Below are 24,696 nucleotides of genomic sequence, written 5' to 3'. Positions count from 1 at the left end.
CATATAGTTGACTGTGATCACACAGTCCACTAGACCACCACATATAGTTCACTGTGATCACACAGTCCACTAGACCACCACATATAGTTGACTGTGATCACACAGTCCACTAGACCACCACATATAGTTGACTGTGATCACACAGTCCACTACACCACCACATATAGTTCACTGTGATCTTTACATGTACCCAACTTTGCCTCTGTCTTTCTGCCTGTTCACTGTCCACCATTGTTTTGTGGTGTCTTGGCATTCTGTAGGTGGCTTTCTGTATGGTTTATTTTGTTCTTCTTTGGTAGGCTTGTATGTTTGAGAACCCATTACATCCCGACTTTGGACAGCTTGGTGTAGCAGGTATACTGTTTTGAATTTTTATTTGTTGTGATTATTGGAGGTATAGTACCAAAGCATGTGTTGAACCAATGGAAGTCAAGTTGATAGCTTGGGTAAATTTTTTTTTCAATCCACGTAGGATGGTTACATCAACAATTATTATTTTGCAGAGTATTTGGAAATGCATTTGGAAATTCTCTTGCATATGCTGCCACCAAATAACTTTTGTTGAAAGTTGCTCAAATTTTGACTCAATTTTGATTTTTATCAACAGTATGGACAATTTTATCTTCTCTGTTTGTTTGATTTTTTTTCTGTGGACATATAAAACTGTTGGTTGTGAAAAAAATTCAGTACGGTTAACGCATGGTGATAAGAGATTTATGAGTCTGTAAAGTAAAGATTAGATTATGAAATTATCTGAAAAATGCATTTTAAGTGCATTTTAAGGAAACAATAAAGTGAAGTTTGTGCAAAGAAATTGACCCCATTGCTCTAGAGTATATGACTTACAAAGCCTGACTTGATCAGTCATCTGATTGGCAAAGAAATCCCAGAGTTATTATTGGACTTCCATTGTGTTAGAAAAGCTGCATTGTAGTTATTTCTTGTTGCATCCACACACAATATTGAGTATGTATTTGAAGACTGGACTGATTTAGACTTCAGTCTCACTGACATCACCAAACAGCCATTACTTGTACTGGGGAACTCTGAATGATTCTTTGGATGTCACGGTTTATTCAAACCATGTTTATTCGAAACATTTCATTACCATGGTAAAAATTGAAAAAATACATTAAAGGAATTCATTGTTGCAAAAGAAACAGAAAAAAAGACTAAGTTAAATGAGAAATGATATTAAACAAAATTATATATGATTAAATTACAAAGTCTGTAAAATTATATGGTTTCTCATGGTAATATAACGAGCATTATTATAATTATTGTTAGACTAAATAAATAACTAAATATAAGCAACAACAAATGAAAAATATTAACTTTATTTTAGGTGGAAAAAATATAAATGGATTGATAACAGTACTCCGTACAAAGCAAACCCACTTAACTAAGGGAGTGTTCCCATAAACCCATTGTATTAGCTGGTTCGATCTTACTCTGTAGGGATTCTGAATAAATTTCACTCAGTATAAGCAGCTTAAATGTCTGACATACCTAGGGGGTAATTAACAATATCTAATGAATTTAATGCCACTGAATCAGATCATTGATACTTGAGCATGGGAAATAATTATCTTTCAAACGTCATATATAACAAAAGAAAATATTACAAAATTAGAAGAAATGTGGCTTGCCATAAGACTTCATATCCTGCCCCTGAAGACTTCTTGTCGGCCAGTTTTGTCAGGTAATCTGGTTGTCCCGTGATGTCAGTTGCACTGTGATGGGTCTCAGTCTGGGTTTTAAACACTGCTTTTGGTGTGTTGCTGTTTTATTTCATGAATTCTTCACAAAGACAGCACATTGACACCTTTGTTGACACCTTGGTGCTTGTAGTAGTAGAAAGGAACTGCTTTACTTTTAACACTATTTTGTTACTTTTGTTATGTATGTAATATATCAAAAATGTTTTTTGCTGTTTTAGTTTTATGAGAAAAAGTATTAAGTTTAAACATGCTTTTAGCTTGATCATTTCTTTTAAGGTCCATGTTTTTTTAATACAGACATTAAATTATTTTCAAAACATGAAATTGATAGTGCATGATAGTGCATTTACAACATTTATTTTATTATTATTCTCATTATTTTGTTATCAGTGTTTCCAAAAGTATTAATTTTCATTGATATTTTCTATTTTTTATTTTATTTATTTATTTATTTATTTTATTTATTTATTTATTTATTTATTTATTTATTTATTGTTAAATTTGATTTGATTAAATTTTTTTCTTTGACAGTTGAAAACCCTTCTAAAAGCAATTATGAACAAAAAGACCTTCCTATCTGGTGTATATATTTTCATAAAATGTATAAGCAAAACCTTGCTTATTTAACTGCCAATGTATTATTAGGTAGAGATAACACAAAAGCACCGTACTTGACAGTAGCCTCACATTTGAATGCTTGACTGCATGCCTTTGTGCATGTGTTTATGTGTTTATTTGGATTTTAATGCAAGGAGAGGAAAAAAAATAGCCATAATTTGATGGTATGGCACCATTCCCTTTCTTTGTGCTTTTTTTAATTCAGTTTTCACATTTCAGACTTTTTTCATGCCTAAGTATGACTTGTTTGACATTTTCCAGGCTTCTTTCATTTCATGGCATATGAGCATTGAGTTTTTGTTTGATGATTACAAAAGGGAAACTTATAATAGCTCCCATAAATAATAGTGATCAGATTTTATTATTATTATTATTATTATTATGTTCTCAGTTTTTATTCAGCTGTAGATTTGCATGCTACATGTTATCACCAGAGAATGCAACCTCTTTCCTAGTCCTAATCTGAAAGAATGTTACATTCTAGTGCATGAAATATAATCAGATATTGTGTATACGTGAACTTGGAATTACAGATTTATTTAACACATCATTTTTGCTAATTATGTGCTTGCTTAAATTATACATAAAGATATGTATCTTTTTCAATTATTTGAATCATTTGGAAGATGCACAATAAGAAGTTTTTATAAAGTGATTTTAACTACAGCCCTACTTGTAGCTGTTATATTTTAGGTTCTGACAGTGACAGTACCTCAGAGAAAGTTGCTCGCAAATTGTCATGGAAGACCAGAAGATCGTCTACTCACAAAATGGCCTCCACTCCTCCCGACAGCCCCAATACCAAGACCAAGAGATGAGAATTTTTTGCCTTATAGATGGAGCCACTGTCACCAGTCAAAGTCCATCTTGGCCCATTCTGCAGGCTGTGATCTTGTGGATTTCTCTCGTCTTGTGCTCCCATGTCACATGGTCTGGACTCTGGTAGCAAGTTCTGCGCACAGCGTTTACACAATCTACAAGTATTAACTGAATTTGCCCCTCAATGTAAATACTGTGAAACAACTCTAAAACAAAGGTTGAGTTCACAATTAAACTGATTTGACCAAAAATAATCTGATTGACTTCAGTGAGCATAAGTTGTGCTATATTCTAAGTTTGGCAGAATGTGAAAATAGCACAGGTGGATTGGGGGGGTGGGGGATGTCAAATCCAAGAGCAGGTCCAAGGGGAGACAATAATCAATATTTAAAATGCTACTTAAGAAAACTGTTTTAAACTGAAAACAGCTTGAAGGAAGGAAGGACTGTTAATGTTCATATATTCAGAGAAATGGGCCATATTCTTAATTAGAGTTTTGCCCATTGACTTTACTCTATGTCCAAATATATAAACTTTTTATTTACACTTGGAATTTTGTAGGGCATGGTTTTTGCAACTATTGTGAGCATCTTTATGTTTATTTTAGATTAATGTTAATTATTTTAGATATTTAACTATCTAATTGTTACTGTCAATTTTAAACATTGATGGAAAATATGAACTTCAGAAGTGTGTCACGCCACCTATGATTATTTATTTGCAGTGAAACAGAATATTTTTGTATAATTCTCTCCCTCTCTCTTCGTCAAAAGAAGCACCACGAAATGGCAATTTATGTAAATTATGCTTGTGCAATCCTCAAGACTTTTAGGTATACATTTGATTGTATTCCTGTTAACATTTGAACCAGGTAATGGAGTAAACTATACTTGCACAAATATAAGTCTCTCTTGGGTTTTGTGTCCTTGGGCACATTTTATAATGATGTTGATGTCTTTTGTGATGAGACTTGAGGCACAAGTTGCCAACTTTAATGTAATGCATGCTTCCCTGTTTTACACTACCTTCTACTCTGACATGTATTGCATCTGAGTTGCAGGTCCTATCTGACTAATTATTATTATATTGCATTATTGTTGGAAGTCGTATCTGACTAATTATTGGTGAAAATTACCCAGGATATGTTGTCCATGTAAAAGGAGGACCCGATATTGTCCTGTAACTTAAATGTGTGTTATGATAAAATTTAAATTGTTGAGTTTTACTATGATATAAAGGAGTTTATAAATTATATGTATATGTTATGAATGTGAATATGAATTTAATTTCACTTTACTAATTTACTAATATGAAATTAGCAGGGAGATTTTTTTTCACTTACAGTAATATATTTTTATAATTTAAACCAAGAATCATATCAATTTATTTGGTTTCTTCTAACTAGATGTATCTTTTGTAATTGTGGCCATTCTTATAGATATACGTAGATGCCAGTACCTCTCGTATTTCATCTGTGCTTCAAGCACTTGGAATTTGGCTTCAGTAAGTGTCTATGTTATCAATGGGAATAAACTATGTTGTGTATTATTGTTGGGGTTTTGATCATTTGAAATATGGGTAAATTAATTTGAAAGCACCCAGGCTTCGTTTATCGTGGATGTTTTAATAACGTTTTGCAAGCACCTCTGACTACTTTCTCTACGTCTTTCTACCAAGGGTGATGACGTCATTTTTATGCAAAAATGTGCAAACTAGAGAAAATTGCAAAAAAAAAAAGAAAAATGTCCAGAAAAGTGGTGGAAGTTCAAAGAATTGGCTAGAGGGTAATCAAACTGGCCCTAAGGTACGAGACCTAATAGGTGCATGACGACTACGACTTAATTCTGAAAAGCTCGCGTGGCGTCGTGAAACTGACGACACGCAGTTCTTTTATTTCTAGGTCGTGAAAACCGACTAAATTCTGATAAATTCACTTCGAATATAATATTTTTATTGTAGAGATACCGATTTTTACTCACTATTTAAAGACGTACAACGCGCGTTGGGTCCAATACAGCAAAGAAAATCTTGGAAATTTCAGCAATTTTTCCTCTATATATATATAGCATCAGCCGCTGATAAAATTAAGATTTATTTACCAGTTTTTAAATTCCATTCAAACCGTCAGTCTAATTCACCAGTCTCTTCCTTTTACAAGAGGTAACTCAAAGACGGGTTCGTGGATAGAAATTTTCTGTTAAATATTATGGATATTGTGTACTTTGGGGATAAAAAAGTTTTCTCTTCTTTCTCGGTGACCTTCTGTAAACATACCCTTTATCTCTAAAGTGTAACACCAACGTGACACCAATATGAGTAAAGCAATCGAATTTTTAATACTGCAACCATTTCAATTGAAACTGGATATTGTTCACGAACTTTGGCTTATTTTAACTTAACCCGAATGCTAAAACTGTGCGTATGGACAATCCTGTGCACACAGTGACCACCCCCTCCCCCTTCACTCAACAAATATCAAGACCCCATCTGATCTGGTTCTGGTAATGTGCTGAAAATCGCCGTTCTGTCGCAATTGTATGTCATCTCTATTGCAATCAATTTTTTACTCTAACGCAATTGTATCGAAAGAAAGCGTTATGACATCTTTTGGTGATTCCGTGTCTTATCCCGTGGTTCCTTACATCTGTCTATATCCTTAATAAAAAGCTGACAGAATTCATCTTCTACCGTAGCAGAAATACCAGAATTCTTTCAATTAAAAGGGGAACCATGGCGAAATTTCACCCTAATATTTTTTATCTAGCACTGAACAAAACGCGCACGTGGTGGAAGCTGAGTTCGCATTCATTTTTGTTTATCTATCAATTTAATCATTCATTCATTTTCTTTAATCTGTTCGTTTTATGTTATCATCAATATACATCCATTTAGTTATTTGTTTATTTTTATGGATGACTTTAGATGTAGGACTACATGTGCACAATGACTCCTGTTTAGAACCAAACAATTACATAATATATTGTAAATGTAAAAAAAAATCTGACTTAAGGCTAGGATTACATTTGTTCATACTTAAAGCCAGATGCCAGTTTTTCTTACCTGGAAGTTTTACACGCATTTTCGACTATCAATTCCGTTTATTTTTGTATGTTATTCTAATGTACATTTATTTGAGTATTCTGAGATTTTTATGCTGAGATGTTTATATCTTTTCAACAATTGAATGACATAACGCTTATTTAAATATACTCTTACAAAATTGCCTCGCACCTGATAAGAGCCCTCCACGTGACGGCAAGGTAGGCTGAGCCATATTACACGGGTCACCATTCATTTTCCGCTGTTGCTAAAGAAGGCGAGCGTCTTGTGTTGTATGTCGACCCTAGAGCTTTTCAGCTTATGCCCCGGTGACACGACTCTCTCCGTTATTCAATTGGTCAGCCTGACATCTATTCATAATACCCACTTCTGATGTTACAGAGAATTTTTTTCACTCTATGGTTGCGGGTATTTTTCTACATATATATTTTTTGCACTTTTCCATACTGTCAAAATACAAACACACACATCAAACTCATAACTCGTTTAGTTGAAATTTGGTGTACATAAAAATCTGATGTCGCGCATCATTCAAAACAACGCAAGTTAACGAATTCTTATCAAAATAATAATGAAAAATACTTCTGTATGTGTCATTTCCTCAATTTTTGAAGTAAATCCGTTGTGTGTATTTGGTTTGTGTCTGTATATTTTAACATTATACAATGTATGCATTGGTATGCAGTTGAAAGATAAATATTCATTCAACAAGTATTCCCAATTCAGCATTTCTTCGCTGTAGTCTTGTACGACTGATCCTTTTAATCCACAGCCATATGAAAAGCATCAAAGACACCACTTATATGATAGTATAATTACTGTCACCACGTCACTCTGATGGGAGCAGGCGTCATATGCGGGTGAAAGTCGATATGCAAGAGAGACTAACTCACGTATACATTACCGTGAAAGCAACTCATCATACGGGCTATTAGAGCAAACGCACGTCAACAAATCGCGCACACAAATATTATCTCGTGACGGTTTTTTTGTCAATAACTTGTAGTAAATTAGTGAATTTTACCTGGTTGTATTTAAAGATAAATAAATATTCACAATATCATATGCAATATACATGTCGTGTTTCTTGAAAAACAAATTGTTTTTTTTTTCATTGAAAAATTTACTCTTTATGTGACATTTTCTTATGAAGGTTAAGGCAGAGTCATCTGGGTCATTTTCGATGACCCCCCCCCCCCCCCCCCCCCCCCCCCCCCCCCCACCACCACCACCACCACACCCACTACGAATAATTGTATTTGTCCCGGTCGTATCACATAAAATAAACAACTACAGCGCACAAACCTCAGTGATAAAATAGTTTATTTCATTTTATTTGCCTCATTTCTGGCGAGTACAATCATGTCGCTTATAAAAGCAAATCAATCTGCTAATCTACAAGTTGGTTCTACTATGGAGTCTACCGTGTCAGATCATTTCAAATTCAATAGCTGCTGCTACCCTTTGTATTACAAACTATCAGGATTTTATCAATTAAATAATACCATACAGCTTAGCGCCGGTGGGTAGGTGGTAAAATCCTATTTACCTTTATATAAAAAGTGTAAAGCTGGATAATAAGTGTCTAGGTAATAAAACTCTGAAGCATTTGGGGTCACAAGAAATCACCGTATATACCATACATATGTGATATTGTTAACTTTTAATCTTGAAATACAAATAATCCTAATATTGTGTCTTGAGATGCCTTTCAAACCAGCTCACCGACAGTATTATCACGAAATGCATTTAGATAGGCACTTTGAATAATTTCCCCGTTTCAAGATAAAAAATGCATACAAACAGTAATTTGCAATCTTATAGATATTAATTATTAATAGATCTATCAAAACCAGACTACTATCATCTCTATAACACCATTGTTTTCAGAGTGCTTCGCCCGCATTTTAGTTACACAAAGGCAGCTTGAAACCGTGGCCTTTGTTCTGTAAAAACCTCTCCATGCTTCGCGCCCAGAGCATAAGGCACTTGCGAGACAAATCCTCCTAGCAGTTGCATATTTTCCTGAAAGTCATTATTAATAAAAACACTAGGCCAAGTTGAATAACTATCCCCCTGATGTATATTCAGGTAGAAACCCGTGCATGAAAATAAAAACACCTTTACTTGAATGAACTAAATAAATAAACCAAAGCTGGCGGAGTCTTTCATACAGCAATTTTGTTAAATTATCACGGTCGTCAGTATTCATTCAAACTGGCTCTCTCATGGTTTACCTTTGTTAGGAATATTTCTCGGATAACAACCTTTCACTGATCTAAAGACAATGAGCCCGATTCACTGGTAATATAACGTTGTTAAGTTATTGTGACGGGCACATCACTTCCCTGATCAAAATTCACATTCACTACAATATATCGGCAGGTGCGCCTTGCTCTTAATTATCAAATTTTCTTTGATTCTTTGTCCAAAATAACACGCTAGTATATGTTCAACATATTGCAGCGTACAGCTGTCTCGTACTCTAGTTTCAGATATCAATATAATGCAAAGAAACCTGTAACCGATCTAATAGCGACAGTCAATAAAGCATTTAGTGCCTTTATCTGATGCTTTGCTGGATAAATTAGGAACATAAATTAGATTTAAAAAATATATATTGTAAAATTGAGGAGACTCTGGCCTTCGACGATTTGTCGTCATCTGAGAAAAGTGGCTAATAGTGTTTATGTTGACAAATCATATAACTACAATATAATCACTTAACCTTGATTCCAACACTTTATCCTACTCCCGATGTGCTGACAACATGAAAGAAGCCACACAAAAAATTTAGGCTCAAGAATCGTCGGTCTTACAGTAAAATGTAGGTGTAAAACTATTGAAGTTTTCTGAAAAATAGGATTTTTACATAACGATAAATTAAAGAAAAACTACATGTATCATAAAATATCCATACTACAAAAAATGGAATGTTGGGTTTTGAACAAACGGGACTGCTCACATATAATATGCGTTTCATTTTTTTACATCAAAAGATGGTTGGATACGTAAAAGATAAATAAATATCTACTATGCTTTTGAGCTCATTAAGGGCTAAATGTTTTGACGACCATTGTTTATTGATAAATCAGAAGTTTTGTTCTTGTTCACTTCGCCCGTAGTATCAGTGACAATTTATGTTACTTACGAAATATTTGAACCTGATACCGGCGCTTTGTTTTCTTGGTCAATATCTTTATTACAAATCCCTAGTGGCAAAGCTCCCTTTGTTACATTTGGTAAAAATAAACTTCTTTAAAAATAACCTATGACAGAGCGCATTCCATGCGTCCAATAAATATATCAGCGTAACATTTAAATAGAAAAAAGTAAACGTGTAAACGAAACAAAGTGTAAATAACATCAAAACATAACCTATCAACCTAATTTAACCTAAATATATTAAACATAAATACATTTAAAATAAATTATCTCTTTTGTAAAGATATGATTTCATTAAGACTTTGGATTGCACTTAACAATAAACCTGTTGCTTACACTTAAAGTTCAGTTACGGTGCGGACTTTTATTGCACTTACGTTTAAAATTCTTAGCTATCCTAACCCATAAAAACACAAAAATAATAAATAGAAATGAATAGAAATTGACTTCACTTTGTGATACAAAACCTATACGAACGATATAAACTTTTCCTATTGTATTATATACTTACTTCAATCTTTAATATAGTAAAGATATTTAAGGCACCATCTTATCCTTGATCTTTGCACGCTCTCCCTTTACATATCCCCAGGAGGTGGGTGGGGGTACTTGTTGTGCCTGATCCCTACTGTCTGTTCATTTCGGGGGTGGGTAGATTAAGGAGGATCACCTGTTTCGTATCGGAAGGATGCCGTTTGTTAATATGGCGCGTTAAGGCGGCAGATGTGTAAAAAACACTGGTGCAGTGTTTACACTTGTAAAGAAAGTCGGGCTGAACACAGGGGGTCCCGTTTGGAAGGTGGGATGGCGGAGGGCGGGGTCTGTCGCTGGGGATCACCGAGACCTCGTCGTTATGCTGCAGGAGATGTTTTGCTAGATATTCTTCGCTGGGGAGCACCTGGCCGCAGTACCGGCAGGGGTAGGGCCTCTCTGGTTCCACCCTACGAGGGGCCGGCTCAGAAGACTCCACCTGGTGGGTCTGAAGATGTTTCACCAAGTATGCACGTCGACGGAACTTTTTGTCGCACTTGTCACAGCTGTAGAGAGCCTCCGATTCGGCGGTGGTAGCTGGGGTCCCGAGAGATGGATTGACCCTGTCCTTAACCGCCAGGTTGAGGGGAGTGTCGTGATCGTGGGCCGCCGGTGGAGCTGGGAGTATCTTAGAGGGAGCTGAAACTTTTGTAGAACTGTTGGGTCTGGGTTTGTGCCACCGCCGGTGAGATGCTAGGTTGGCCGGGCAGTTAAACACTTTGTCGCATTCAGGGCACCTGTACTCTATATGGACAATCCTCGAGCACCGATGTTGAGCTAAACGGAAGGCGTCCTCAAACCACTCTTTACATAACTGGCAAATATAGTCTCCGATTTTGTTTTCGATTTTTGCCAGTTCGTTTTTGGCTTCCTCTGTCACTTCTACAAAGTTTAACGAACCGTCAATGTCTCCCCTTACTACCCTACTGGTTCCTATATCGCCTCCAGTATCTTCATCGTCTGAATCACGGATAAAAGTACCAGACACCGGGGAATTCTTAACCTCTGAGAAATTCAGTCGACGAGCAGCTTTTGACTTTCTGTTTGGCTTTGGCTTCGATATGCTATCGTTGCTGCGTTTTTTGTTGGGACATTGCGGAACCACAGAGTCTGTGACGATATTCTTCCCCGTCGGTGAAGTGACGGAGAGACGGTCGAAAGAAGAAAAATAAAAAGGTGAGTACGTCGACGCTGTGTTGTGATAGTAACTTAAGTTGGACGGGACGTAGTAGGGCTGGAGGGAGGACAGAGGGCGAAGCTGGGATCCCCTGGGCTCGGGAGGCGTCTCTCTCGTACCGGGGCTTGCGCTGCGGTCTCTGGTCGTCAGTGCCAAGGGACTTGCTGAGAACCCGGAATCCGGAGACTGGGCCGTGTCGTGAGACACGTAATCGTGCTCAGAGCCAGAATCGGAGCGATCTTCTTCTGAGTTTCTCCTCAGCCGACTTGTCTCTAGCTGATGTGCCTGCAGTCCACCGGCACTGCCGCACTGATAGTGCCTCTTCACCAGGAAACCACGAGGCATCCTCTGCTGTCCACGGTGGCACTACTATACAGCCTTCCTGGCTGCCTTCTCCCGGAGTTGTGTGTGAATCCGCACACTCTCTCGCTCACTACAGCGTTCACACCGTGGTCCTGTTGGTGATGATCGATCGATCAAATGGCTGAACACACTGAGACAACGCTGCAGATACGGGTCTATGCAATATTTATAGTGAAAATTACGATGAACATGAATTTCTGTCAACTTGTCTCAGAATGTCAACGATTTCCAGACTTTCTCGGCGGCCTTCCTCCGCGGTTTTTCGCCTTTTCTTTTCCGTAAGTTGGTAGTGAGTCACAGTGGTTCTGGTTTATTATACAGCGCCCGCTGGTGATAATCTTTACCATCAGTGATAGATACTGTACTTTTCAACCGCAGCAAAGTGTGAAACAGAGTGTAGTGCTCTATGCAGCTATCACAGGTGATCCGAAGGCAAAACGACATAGCTACAGTGCTTTTATAGGCAGCGAATGACATAGGACTGCGGCGCAAAGCTTGAGTGACAGTCCACACCTTTGTTATGCTAATCATGGCTCGTGCGCATCAGGTGGGGAGACATTCTGGGGTTTCAATGAAAACAAACAAATCACAAATTTCATATTTCTGATAAGCCTTTGAAATTCGTTTTATTTTATCCATGATTTACTATAAGGTATTTGTAATATTTCATGCCGTTACTGATTGATTAATTAATTATTTTTATTTATAAATTGCCTGTAGAAATTAATTATCTCAGACATTCATTTGGCAAGAAAAAAAAATCGAAACTGAGTGCCTAAACACTAGAGACCATTGTGCCTTAAAATCTATTCTTTTCTACGGAAGTCAACTTTTGCTAACGCAATTTTTGTTTGGAGAGAACTGAAGTCTCCCTCTTTTCACATCAACACACAAACATACACACGCATCTGCCGTGATCGATACCCCATTCCTCAGAACTGATTGGTCATCAAACATTGTTCTTAAATGATCAATGTGAACAATGAAACTCCAGCTAATTTTACAGACGTTAGCAAAGCTTATCAATATTAGCTCACGTAGTTCAGTTTGGAATGCAAACGGAGCTTGCATTCAGTGGCACGCGAGCCCAATCACAGGCATGTGGCAAAACACAACACTTCGTGTTTGCTGTGTAATCACTCTTAATGCTCACTAGGGTAACAAAGAGAGCGATTTTTGTTGACTTGGTTTAAGCCCGATTGAGCTTAGAGCTAGGATACAATTTGATCGCAAATTTGTGGTGAAGCGTGATTTTTCTCCTTTCTGTGTTATGTCGCATACTGCCTGTATGTAGTGGCAGCTGCGTTGGTTCAATAAAGGAAAATAATTCGCTACCATTCAAGGATGCAGGGATTTGTTAGTACACTTACGTGGACTAGACCGTGATAAGGCCTGAGATATTGGTCATTTGAAGTTTAATCGCCATACAATATAATAAAAGGAGAAAAGTAATATAGGATTAGATGCACCGTTTTTTTAGTGTGTTTGTGTGTGTTCAAACCGCAGTCGCTTGTTTTTATTGCCACCATGATATCAACCCTGCACGTATCAATTCTTTCCTGTCAGATCATTTGAGACTTTCACATAAATTCAATTCGTCTCATGTTACTTTTTTTCCTCGAAAAATACGCGCCACCGTTATGAAAGCAAAATTTCATATCGACGATACTAAACTCTATTTGAATACCTCATAAACAAAAAAGAACTCCTGGATAATGACACTGCTAAAGCATTGTTAAGGCACCATGAATGAACCATTCATATCTGCGCGAATAAAGACCAAAGAGCAATACTACAGAGTCATCCGTCACTGAGAGTAATTATAAAGAAAGAAGCCACCAAATTGTGCCACTCACACACTACTCACAATGAAGGACATAACAATCATTTACTTCACTTGCTACTAGCGATGTTCTCCGCTCGCTGTCAATTGATTAGGCTTCGTATCAGCTAACGATATCGATTTAATATACACCAGGTCGGCTTGAAATTGCAAAACTTTTACACATGAGTTACCGTGTCATAAAATGAGTAATTTATTGTCTTGATTTGATCTGTAATGGTGTTCCGTTTGTGTAAAATAATGCGTCTGCCCCAAGAAGAAAGGTGCTCGAATTGAAAATTGGGCTTTTTCCTCAAAATAAAATAAAATAAAAATGAAAGGGTATATATTTAAGGGGAATCCACATGGAATGTTTTACATGTGTATACTAGTGATATAGCAAAAATTCCCATTCAGCATGCTTTATTTACCTAGACAGCTGATCTCCGTAGAGACGACGACATTCGATTTCGCAGTTTACTACATGTTTTTAACAATACAGTAACGGCGAGTGAAATTATAGCGTATTAGGCAATCGCAGTTGACGCTTTATCATAGTGCTCGTTGATTGCAGGGAGCAGAGGAAGCAGGCTTGTTTGTTATGCTAATGAGACTGGCGCGTGCGGTCCAGGTAGACTTAATGCGTCATTTGCATACAGCTGCCCTTGTTAAATACCTTTGTTCTCCGGTCGTTCGCTGATTTAGAGATCGTGCGCACTTCTGGCATTTGATCACACATGCTTAGCTAAGACAACACTCCAGATTATTGATCGAACTGAGATATTAAAAGGGGATAGCTGAACACAAATCTAGCCCGTAGTTGTATTATCATTATCTTCAATGAATTAACTTCACCGGGTATAGTGTTTACATGGATTTTACTCTCTTTCTAACAACGAGGAAATATTCAATAAAAAAATAATGATAACATTCCCTGGCGTCTCATCGACAACTTTACAATCTGGCTATTAATTTAAGGTTTTTGGTGTATTTATTTCTGTGAATGTATTATGAGAACAAATCGATAACGGTGTTGAATAGCAAAGTCTTAATCAAATCAGTCCTAATAGCTGTTCGGAAATGTTCATTTACTCAAATTGAAATTATTTTCGGACACAAATACCAAATTCTGCGAAAGGTGGTGGGAAAATAAATATATAGTGCACTTGAATGGTACAGCGCAAAATGCTCTCGTAATTGCACATTCCATTCAGTCAATGTGTTGCGCTATTTAGTTGGAAAATCTAGGAAGCTTAGTAGAATAGCGACGGACCGCCAGAAGCTTAGTTATTATTAGCCTTACCATACCAGTATACAGCTACAGGGATTTGAAAAGAGAGAGCTATTCACGAAGTGACTGGCAATATCTATCTCCTATATAGTATGATACTTTTTTTTACCCTCTTTCAGATTGCTTAAATGGATTGTTATTTAGAAAAATAGGGGTTGTTCTGGCGGTTGCTTTTTATTTCATGCAATTTCAGCACAAATGCGTTTATATTTCAAGGTAAACATTCAATACTAATTGATATGCTTTTAACCGTAACTCGTTAGTCTAAAGTCTATCAATTAAATATTTTTTGTTTTCGTCGAATCCCATGGGATTGTAATTTTAGTGAAGAATTCAAAATAATTTTCATTGCTCTGTAAATTCCAAACATTTAAAAAAATGCATCAACATTAACGGTTAAAATATTGAACATCCTGAGTACTTATGTTAGACAGAGGAAATAGTTATTACCCTCTACCATGCACTAGAGATTTGTGTCATGAATTAGCGGGCGTCTCGATAGTCCGAAGGTTCATTGGTCCGAAAAATGGTAACATTTTTTTACCAGTGTTTTAATCCAGGATTCATTGGTCCGAAGGTTCTATAGTGAACATTCGGACCAATGAACCTTCGGACTATTGCTACGGCCCCGAATTAGCTATATATGTGAATATCTAGTGAAAAATCAATTTGTGACCCTGGTTGAGGGTAGATAGTCACCGTCATCGCTCTTTATCTCATGGCTCCACTTTGACAGAAAAAGAGCAGATTTTTTCATGAAGGGCGAGGGTACAAGGATTAAAAAAAGCTACTTTACCTGTAATTTCAAATTTCAAATGCTAGACTTTTTTCATGGCGTAGATAGAGAGGAAGAGGAAATGTTCTAGCTTTAAGCCATTGCGCTATCATGTTGTCAAATTGCCACTCTGTTTGAGAGCTTAGATGTTATTATGAATTAGTTGATAACATTTCTAGTGTGTTTCCACGAGGAAAAAGTTTCATTCCCGTGTTCCCATGTGAAAACGAATTCTCTCTTGAGAAAGTTCGCCTCGTGGGAGAGTTAACTTTTACAGGACTTTAAGGGCTACAAATGAGTCAATTGAAAATTTCCTTTCCCAGTCTCTCCTCTGGTAAAGAAATATAAATATATGCAGTTCTACAGAACAACGATTGTTTTGAAATCTTTAAATGTACTAAGGAGTCTTGAATAATCATGTTCTTAGATAACTATAAATTTAGTGTTAATGAAATTGCAGAACAGAAATAATCAAAGAAAAGAACTAGTGCGAAATTCCCACGGTTTGTTACAGCTGATTTCCCGGTGGAATGCTACATGTTTGCTGTGGGAAATGCTTTTCAAGTCGACCCAGTCGCGTGTCTTCTTTGTTTGCGACTTGAGAGAAGTTGACAAACGGCACTCGCCGCCACGCGCCAGCTGTCCATCACCAAAATAGGCCACGCCTCCAACACTGGTCCGCTCTTTTTGTCGTGTGTCGTGAATGCCACCGCTGTGTCTGTGTCAGATTCTTACTCTAATCACTGATGTGTATTACCTATGAATGTTTAAAAAATTCAATATGCACTGAAACACATTGAGACATCCACACCAGCTCACACAGTTTATTTTATATTTCGTATTAAAAACATATGAACACAAGGGTTGAAATTTATGTTCTCTAAAAATGTTGCTATTTTTCTGTCTTTTGTGCGTAAAGGCAGGTGACGAGTCAACCAGGCCACGTAGCGGCGTGGGAAATATTTCAGATTCGCATGGGAAGTAAAAGTGTAATCAAAATTTAAGATGTCAATGAGAAGTTAATGAAGGGAAATCTAATAGCATGTGAATTTCCAAAAAAACTTTGTCCCAGCATCTCTTAACCGCTCGCACGTAGTCCAATATTTTGCGTCTCTTTGTTAGAACTAGTATCTCTCTAGTTAACAAGTTGCAAGCTGAATCCGACAACGTAAATGGGTAGAGCTGATATGTTTGCATTAACATTTGCCCTGTCTCAACACTGTTGGCGACGAGTAAACGGCGCTGAAGAATACAGGAAAAGTTCAATTTATTTGGAGTTTCGCTACTGTATCCCATTTCAACACTACTTCATGAGTGTCCATGAATGACTTTACCTTCATTTTGTTATCACTGTTTAATTGTTTATTACAGTTTATCAGTGACTGCAAAGACAAGTTATTACAATACTAAAAAGACGGCATCATTATTATATATACACATCTCATTTATTACTTCCGTTAAAACTTCGTAAATATGGTGATTTTATTCATTGTATTCATTCTCTATTAATTTATTATTATTATATTCATTCTCTTTGGTTTTTTTTCTTAATTTTTCATTCTGTAATTCGGATTGCTGGTATATATTGGCAAGACCCCTAAAACCTCGCTCATTTATATAGGTTATTTGTGTTGTCATTTTGTTCATGTCAGCGAGGGACATGAACTTGAGAAAATGAAACAAAATAAAATTGTTATTAAAATGGTTTGTCAATTTTGCTGCAGACAAAAAATACACTTGATGTTCTGACGCAGAGAAGTTTGGAAGAAAATCTAGAAATTCCTGCCTTCGATTTTAACAATTGATGGTAAGTAGGTCAATAGAGCTATCGAAAGTAGGAGAAAGACGGTCACATTTACATATGGAAAGCGAAAAAATAACAAACCAAGATAATTTAAATTGCAAACACTAGGATAATCTGATGTAATGGAACCCGCAGACGCAGGCATTAGCTGCATTTTGTGTCGAAAAAAAGCACAAAATACGTTTAAAATCTAGACAATAAAATCGATTCGTTTTGGGATTAAACTGTGCGTTCAGGTGTTAACGCGATTTCTTAACTGTGATTTTACTTCTTTATAATCTATAATCTATGGATAGAAATATAACCAATCATGAAATTTGTTATTGCAAATGACTCATAATAATACGACAGTACCAAAATAAGAGAATAATTGAGAATAAATAATTGAGAATAAAAAAAGCATTTTTATATGTATGTTGTATTTATTTCAATTCCTCATGCACGATTAATCTCATCAAGAATTGTATTTAAAACACAAACTCCTTGAAATGCTCCAGTAGAATACTAATAAAAGAGATCCAATAGATAAAGAAAGATTCCGTACTCGAATATTAACTTTCTTTTATAAATTCTCTTTGTGTTCAATGTTTATGGCAGACGATGCAGGTGGCAACAGGTGATCACAAACACGTGTCCATCTTATCAGACGATAATAAGACGCGCTGATACCAGCAGACATTTTTTTTTTTTTTTTGCCCTGACGCTTGTACCTTCTGGTTGAAAACAAAAGAAATTCGTTGGGAAAGCAGCTGCTGGCAGCGTCCTCTGTGGCTGCTCCAATGCATTCTAGCACTACCTTTCTTTGAAATTCCGGAGATAAACAAAGAAATCCTACTGGCTTTACAAGGCAGGTGTGCGCGGATCGATACCTTGAATATTCCAGTTTGAAACTTCCCGCGTCCAGTCTCGTTGTGTGCCGCAACGCGTGTCAGGCAAACAATAGCGATCCTTCATTTACGGCCATAAGCAGGTGCATTGCGCATCCACTTAGGTCTAAAAGTTAAACTTAAAATCAATTAAATTTCGCGCGCTTCGCTCAAATTGCTAGGGCGCAGGTGCATGCGCGTGACAGGGCCTGTAATTATGCGTCAATCTACCTGTGGTAGAGTGGAAGTAAATGAAAACCTGGAAAACAGATGTCACGACATCTGTTGTAGAATAAATGTTAATACACGTATGCTGGTGTGAAAAACAGACGTTAAGAATTCAAACATTGAGCCTGACTGAAACGTACGAGGCTTCAGTATGGATAAACTGCGAGAGAAAATTTAATCGATAATATTTTATATCTTTTAATAACACAAAAATAATGACAACAGTCTTCGACAGCGCGACCTTCAATTTTTTTAAATAAAACATGTTAAAGATATGTTGAAGAAAATACAAAATGATAATATTATAGGCCAGACTAAAATTGCATTAACAAAGCAGTTTTCATAAAAATTAAAGCTGAAAATTCAATATCGGATAAAATATCACAAAGTGGATCAAAGGTCAGATTCTAACCTACATGATTTTTGCCTGTGCAAACATATTGGGACTGAATAATCAAAACGAATTTGCACGGTTATGATTCAATTTCTAGCTTGAAAATCTTGGTGTACTTATGACCCCAAATATCATCTATCCTAGAGTGTACGCTAAACTTGTGATGCCTAAATGTTAACCAGCTGATGGCGTGTTTTGGTACAATGACACCAGTTTCCATCAATTAAACAATTATTTCTTATTTTACTGTGGAAAACTTTAACGGAGTACATTTTATTTTTTTCTAAATATGATTCAAAATCTTTGACGCAGGAAGAAGAGCTATTTTTCAGACAGCAAAATTCTGGAACTTGAGACACTAACCAAGACAAATAAATGTAACCGCATACATCAGCTTATAAGCTTAAACAACTTCCTCCAATAACCAAGCTTACTTGCACACTGTCATTTCGCATTATTGTCTGTGCTACTTTTAATCATTTTTTCCAAGTTGTGGTATCATGATACTAATGTGTATCAAGGTTCTTTTTTAATATCTTACACAATTCTTACAAAGAGTATGGAAAAGTTTCTGAATGATTAGGATGAGTTGGAGACGGAATGACAGCAATAACAGAGACAACTTCAGTGGAGATAGATGACTGCATTGGCTTTCTGGCCCAAGGAGATTTTTCCAGAAAGATGAATGGAGGCGTTTTAATAAAGAAGCCTAGTTCATAGATGTAACTGATATTACGGCCATTTCAGTTGTTTTTCGTAAACATTTGTACAATAACATTACTACTTTTACAATGGTTAATGCAAAAGATGGGACTTATGTGCGTGATTCCCAGTAAGCTTTTTTCACCTGTATCAGATGTATGCAGGATTGAAGTGATTTGTGAAAAAAAGGACATACTTTGAGTGCCCTATTTCTTACTTTCTACCAAGGGTAGAAGGAATGTACAGGTTGACAACTTGACCAGCCTGCTCTGACCATGACTGTCCTGACAGTGGCTACTCTTACTCTCTGACCACAGGGTCCACTAGTTGTCAGTAACAAAATTATCGACTATTCTTCAAAGTTGTATACTTTTCTAGAGGCCACTGTGTTATCAGAGGGTAGGTTAATCTCTAACGGAAGTCAGGTCGGTGGGGACGTCAATTTATTATTTATTTTTATTTTGTTTATTTTTTTTAACTAAGATTTCTCGCTGGGTCTGAAATGTGAACAAAATTAGCCAGATAAATATATGGTGAATATCTGGTTTAAACCACCTCCCTGTGCTCCTGGTAGAGGGTACAGTGTGATCCAAGGTGATAGCCAGACTTCACTGCCGCGATTGGCCTGTTACAAATAACAAGTTCAAGAGATTGCTTTTTCTGACATTTATAATTTTTCTTCCAAATATGCAATTCAGTAAATTTTTAGAAATTTAGGAAACTTAAGATTTTTTGTCTGGAAGAAATATGATATGTAACATACATGTGTATATATATTTATATATATACACCCACACGCTTCTTGGTCTTAGTTTGTAGCAAGCCCTAGTATTGCGTGCGTGCGTTTGCAAAACATGGACTATAAGAAGATCAACTCCACGTGCACGAGAAACTGCAGGTTGTCATGTGCAAGGTTAATGACACTTAAAGCTATGCAAAATTGTTATTGATCTATATAATTGTTCGGTTTTTGGTTTGAGATTTGGTCATTCCACGCTGTAAGGCAGCGGGGAAGGTGGTGTAAACATTCGATGCACGCAAGGATAAATGGACGTAGTACTAGCGCGATGTTCATTTCTGTGTTAGTATGAGTGGGTGCAACCTATCTTCTGCAATTTTCCTTCCTCGTGGCGCACATTTACCAACTCTCTTTATTAACTCTTCTTGCATGGCAGGTTTATTCAAATTGATTTTTTAAAACATATATTTATACATATATATATATATCAAAGGCAACACCAGGGCGTAATCGTGAATCGGAATCGTGAAAGCGACAGGACTTCAATTAGTGAATAGAAAAGGCATGAAAGAATCTAAACAACGAATATGCAAGACTTCATTTCCCAGTAATTATGATCAAACGAATAGTGTCTCCTAGCGCACTATCGTATTACGCAAATCACAAAAACATTATGGCGGAGCCGCGTTGTCTTCCTTATTGACATTTAGATAAATTGATAGCCGCTGAATGACGGTGCGATTAATCACTACGCTGAATCAGTGGAAGCATTTAGTCATTCTACCTTTGCAGGAATTAATTCCGAGGGATCAACTTGATTGCTCGGCTCGCGGCGATTATTTCATGCTTTTGATCTGTTTAGTCATCCATTTAAAAAGAACATTTCTACAAACAATTATTTTAGGCTAATTGACAGCGAATCTTATTACGCGGCCTCCGTCTGGTCTTCTGTCTGCTGAATTGCGTTACTAGGAAACGTGATGTGTGTGGTAACCAGCTTTTTTGGTGATTCAGAAGACTTCCCCAGAGTGATAATGCAGCCATACAAAGTTAACGTTTGGTCCTCAGCGTGGCTGTAGCTATAGAGTCTAACTGCTTTTCACATATTTAGTCACGCAATGAATCAAATTAAGAACAATCCATACAAGCTGGTGAAATGGTGAAAAAGGCAACAGAATACTTGAATACGATAAGTATCTAATACTGCAGTATTGCACTGTCACGAAAAGCTGTTCGCGTTATGACGTCATCCGAAACAGAAAAGAGCAGGAACGGACTGCGTGTCAGATAATGTGACTTATCTGAAATTGGAAGTCCATGTAGTCAGAGAGGAAAACAATTGTGAAAAACGCAAGAACAAGTCAAATTACATACTGATTAATACAGTGAACTTGTTCTATAACTTGATTTTCCCATTTTGTTGTAACTTTTTTTGATATGGTTTCTTTATTTTTTTTATATAATTATAATCTTTATTGAGCACTAAAATGCATACATATTACATTTTACAGGCTCTCTACACTAGTCATAACAACTTAGCAACAAATTATACAGATCTATACAATACTTATGGAATGATTACTGGGAAGTAATGGCTTTCTTTTTGGTCTTCACTGCCACAGTTACATTACATAGTCAGGTGATATTTGACGCGGCTTTGAAAGGGATTGCAACCAATTTGGGTTGATTCGCAAATGCTACAGCTACAGACTTGTGCAAAGTCTGCAAAGATATCGAATTACTGGCATGCTAGATTAGCACAAGAGAAATATTCAACTTATTTTTACTGTATTTTTTATGTATTTATGTTTATCATGGAACAGTTTCTGGGAGTTTCACAGGTGAAAATTCCAGGCTAATCAACTGATGCAAATGTTTAGTTCAGTTTCCTTCCTTTCTTTCTTTAGCACCTAGACTCTATCATAATTAAGAAAAATTGTTCGTAAAGTATTGTCTGTCGCTTGATAATTATGATATTGATAATTATGTACATTGTGTATTTAACATAACTTCTAACTGTCAGAAAACAAGTTTAAGCTACCCGACCACCCGGTGTCCGTTTTTGAAGGTTGAAATGATGAAGTGACTTGTATGTATAGAACGCCCTATTAATGTAAAAAGTTGCAGCTACTGGTAATGCTACGGCATCAGCGCGTTACAATGATGTTGTCATAGTGTTAAGCAACGTCACCATTGGTATGTTCAACGGACCTACGTGAATATTAGTGCATAGCGTGATTATTTTTAGAAGAAGTTCTGGTCCTGGAAAAAATCTACCGATTATAAAGTGTACCCAAAGCTCGGGGCTAGATATGCCACGATCATGCATTGTGTTTGTCTTAAAATAAAATCGCCTGTAGGTGACTCTCGCTGGATTTCTGTTACGCCAATTCTGTAGGCAATATCCTCGCATCTCAGGTTTCAGGGAAATTACTTTTTTGAGGCTAGATTTTAATAAAAGTACTGTACAGCAAGCAACACAAAGGAAAAAGCCAATAGTATTATCACTATCTTTGGATTTTATGCCAGGTTTAATATCATTTTTACTCAGTAAAGAGTTATGTTTTATGTCACTTTTCCAGTCTGCCCCTGCATCATTCCTTCCTTCCAACCTATGGAATTCTACAAAAAACAGACCTTCAATAAAATCATATAGTAGCGTTAAATGGAAATGTTTGTATCCAACGTTGATTTAACAACAAGGCCGTCACATTTCCGATTCTCTCGTCCATTTCTTTCAAAAAAATAATAACGATTATTAGATCACGCGAAATGAATAGCCAATTTGTATTTTGACCTTGGCTAGTAGTGATCCATTCATTTCTCCTGGTACTTAATGAGTCTCGCTGTTAGGTAATTTCCTACGTTATTATTCAGCGAGGCCTGGAAAATTGTGGCAGATAAAATACGCTCCTAGGAAATCTTTCCCCGCTACTCGTAGATTTTCATTACGTTAAATAAACATTGCTAAGTGCATTCTGCGATTGTGTGGGGAATCTTCAATAAATGAAAATAGGCTTTTACTGCGAGAGCGTCGCAGCGATCATGAAGGGAATGACAATAAATGAATGGTCACGAGGGGGCTATCAATTTGCAAATGCAATATGAAAAAGTGATTTTCTGGTTTTGAATTTATAAATGGGAGTATCATTTTCTATTCAAACCATGCGTTATTACATCGACTCCATTTATTTCAATTAGTTCTCCATTCACGTGGTTTAAGCTTCAGACGTAGGTGATCGCAGGACGCAAGTAAAGCACTTTTGCTTAGTAGTACACTAAATTTTTACGGGTGCTGGGGCATGATCTTTTGGAAGTCCCCCCCCCCCCCCCCCCCACACACACACACACACACGCGTCTGTCAGCCTTTTTGGATGTTTGCCTATTTTTTTTCATTGAGCTATATCTCCAATGACATCCATTGATAAAAAACAAAAAAGAAGCCGACAACCGTTCTCCTGAACATACGTCAATGCAGTCATTATCACATTGAAAACCTGTTGATTTACGTTGAATGCATTCGCAGAACAATAATCTTGATTGTGGTGTTATTTTTCTAAAATAATGACAGTGCGATTTATTATGGAAACCAATATTATGTCTGGAGAATAACTGAACTCTCTAATTCAGGTATTAGTTTTTCTACGCTCCTTTGAGGGGATTTGATTCTTTTCTATGCGAAATTCAAACAAGTCACTTTTTTCTCTTTTGCTTTTATCAGCCTTTTGTACAGGTTAATAGTAGGCCTTCACGTTGCTTTGATAATTTAATCCCGTATAAGTATCTGCTGAAAAGGAAAATAAACCACAAAGCTTCAAATAGCGATATCTGCATATGGGTCTCCCGCTCTTCGCATGCATTGCAAGTGTTTTAACGTTCAATCGCTTTTATATATTGTGCGGCACAACTGTTACAAATTCCATGAACATCTCAAATCACTAACTGACAAATGCATAAAAATCGATCAGAATATCTTTGAACTATTTTTGAATTATTTTGTTACGGATCATTTGTTTTAAAGATAGCACTGGCTTTGTAGCATGCAACAGTATAAATCAACAAATTATCCAAAGTCTCAATAGTATCATGGGATTTGCAACCACATAACAGAATATATCATTGCGGAAACTTTCGAGTAACATACAAAATACATGTAGACCATCAAATGCTTGCTTTCTTGACGCTTTTCTGTTCATGAATACGCAGAGCACGCCACTGCACTGATAGCTAAATTAGACACAAAAATGTATATATTGACAGTGATATTGCTTATGTATACAGGTGAGTGTGGTACATGGAAAAAAAGCGACAAAAAGCAAGTGATATTAAATAAAACTAGATGTTCTCAGCACTTTGTTTCTATTTATTCAAGTGAAATAGCCTAGACCGCGCAATACATGGGAAAGAAATGACCTCGGTTTGGTAAATGATAGATGATAAAGATTTTTATCTTACAAGAAGAAGAAAAATTCTATGGCCTATTACTACAGTAGGTAATAAAAAACTGAAGGTCAACGTCTAGGAGACACACTAGAGTTAGTAACTGACCCAAGGCACGCTGTTCGGGCTGTTCAGAGGTCGGTTCCACAAAATAACTTTAGAGATCATTGCCATGGGGGA

The 24,696-nt window shown here is 36.6% G+C and overlaps 2 protein-coding genes across 9 annotated transcripts in view; one reads left to right on the top strand and one right to left on the bottom strand.

The window, feature by feature from the left end:
* The window catches only part of LOC106166146 (ral GTPase-activating protein subunit alpha-1), a 38,787-nt gene extending 34,081 nt beyond the window's left edge, over nucleotides 1-4,706 (top strand). For 5 of the 8 annotated variants that reach the window (XM_087004052.1, XM_087004053.1, XM_013544607.2 and 2 more), the window contains one exon: nucleotides 3,033-4,706. In XM_087004052.1, coding sequence (XP_086860178.1) covers nucleotides 3,033-3,157 — 125 coding nt within the window. In that variant the 3' untranslated portion in view covers nucleotides 3,158-4,706. Of the gene's footprint in view, nucleotides 1-299; nucleotides 355-3,032 lie in introns of those variants that run through there. The other 3 variants (XM_087004056.1, XM_087004054.1, XM_087004055.1) reach the window with 3 other exon arrangements.
* Nucleotides 4,707-7,524: 2,818 nt separating this feature from the next.
* LOC106166120 (insulinoma-associated protein 1b) lies at nucleotides 7,525-11,977 on the bottom strand. The gene has a single exon (XM_013544550.2). It carries the CDS (start codon nucleotides 11,434-11,436, stop codon nucleotides 10,009-10,011), a length of 1,428 nt encoding a protein of 475 aa, XP_013400004.1. The 5' UTR covers nucleotides 11,437-11,977; the 3' UTR covers nucleotides 7,525-10,008.
* Between the last annotated feature and the right edge of the window lie 12,719 nt (nucleotides 11,978-24,696).

Source organism: Lingula anatina, chromosome 2, assembly GCF_051362555.1.
Source record: "Lingula anatina isolate TDL-2025a chromosome 2, LinAna3.0, whole genome shotgun sequence".
NCBI classification, from domain to species: domain Eukaryota; kingdom Metazoa; phylum Brachiopoda; class Lingulata; order Lingulida; family Lingulidae; genus Lingula; species Lingula anatina.
Note: the sequence above shows the minus strand (reverse complement) of the source record. Positions and strands in the feature narration are given on the sequence as shown.

Excerpts from the sequence above, each read along its gene's own strand:
- LOC106166120 (XM_013544550.2), bottom strand. The coding sequence starts at position 11,436 with ATGCCTCGTGGTTTCCTGGTGAAGAGGCACTATCAGTGCGGCAGTGCC.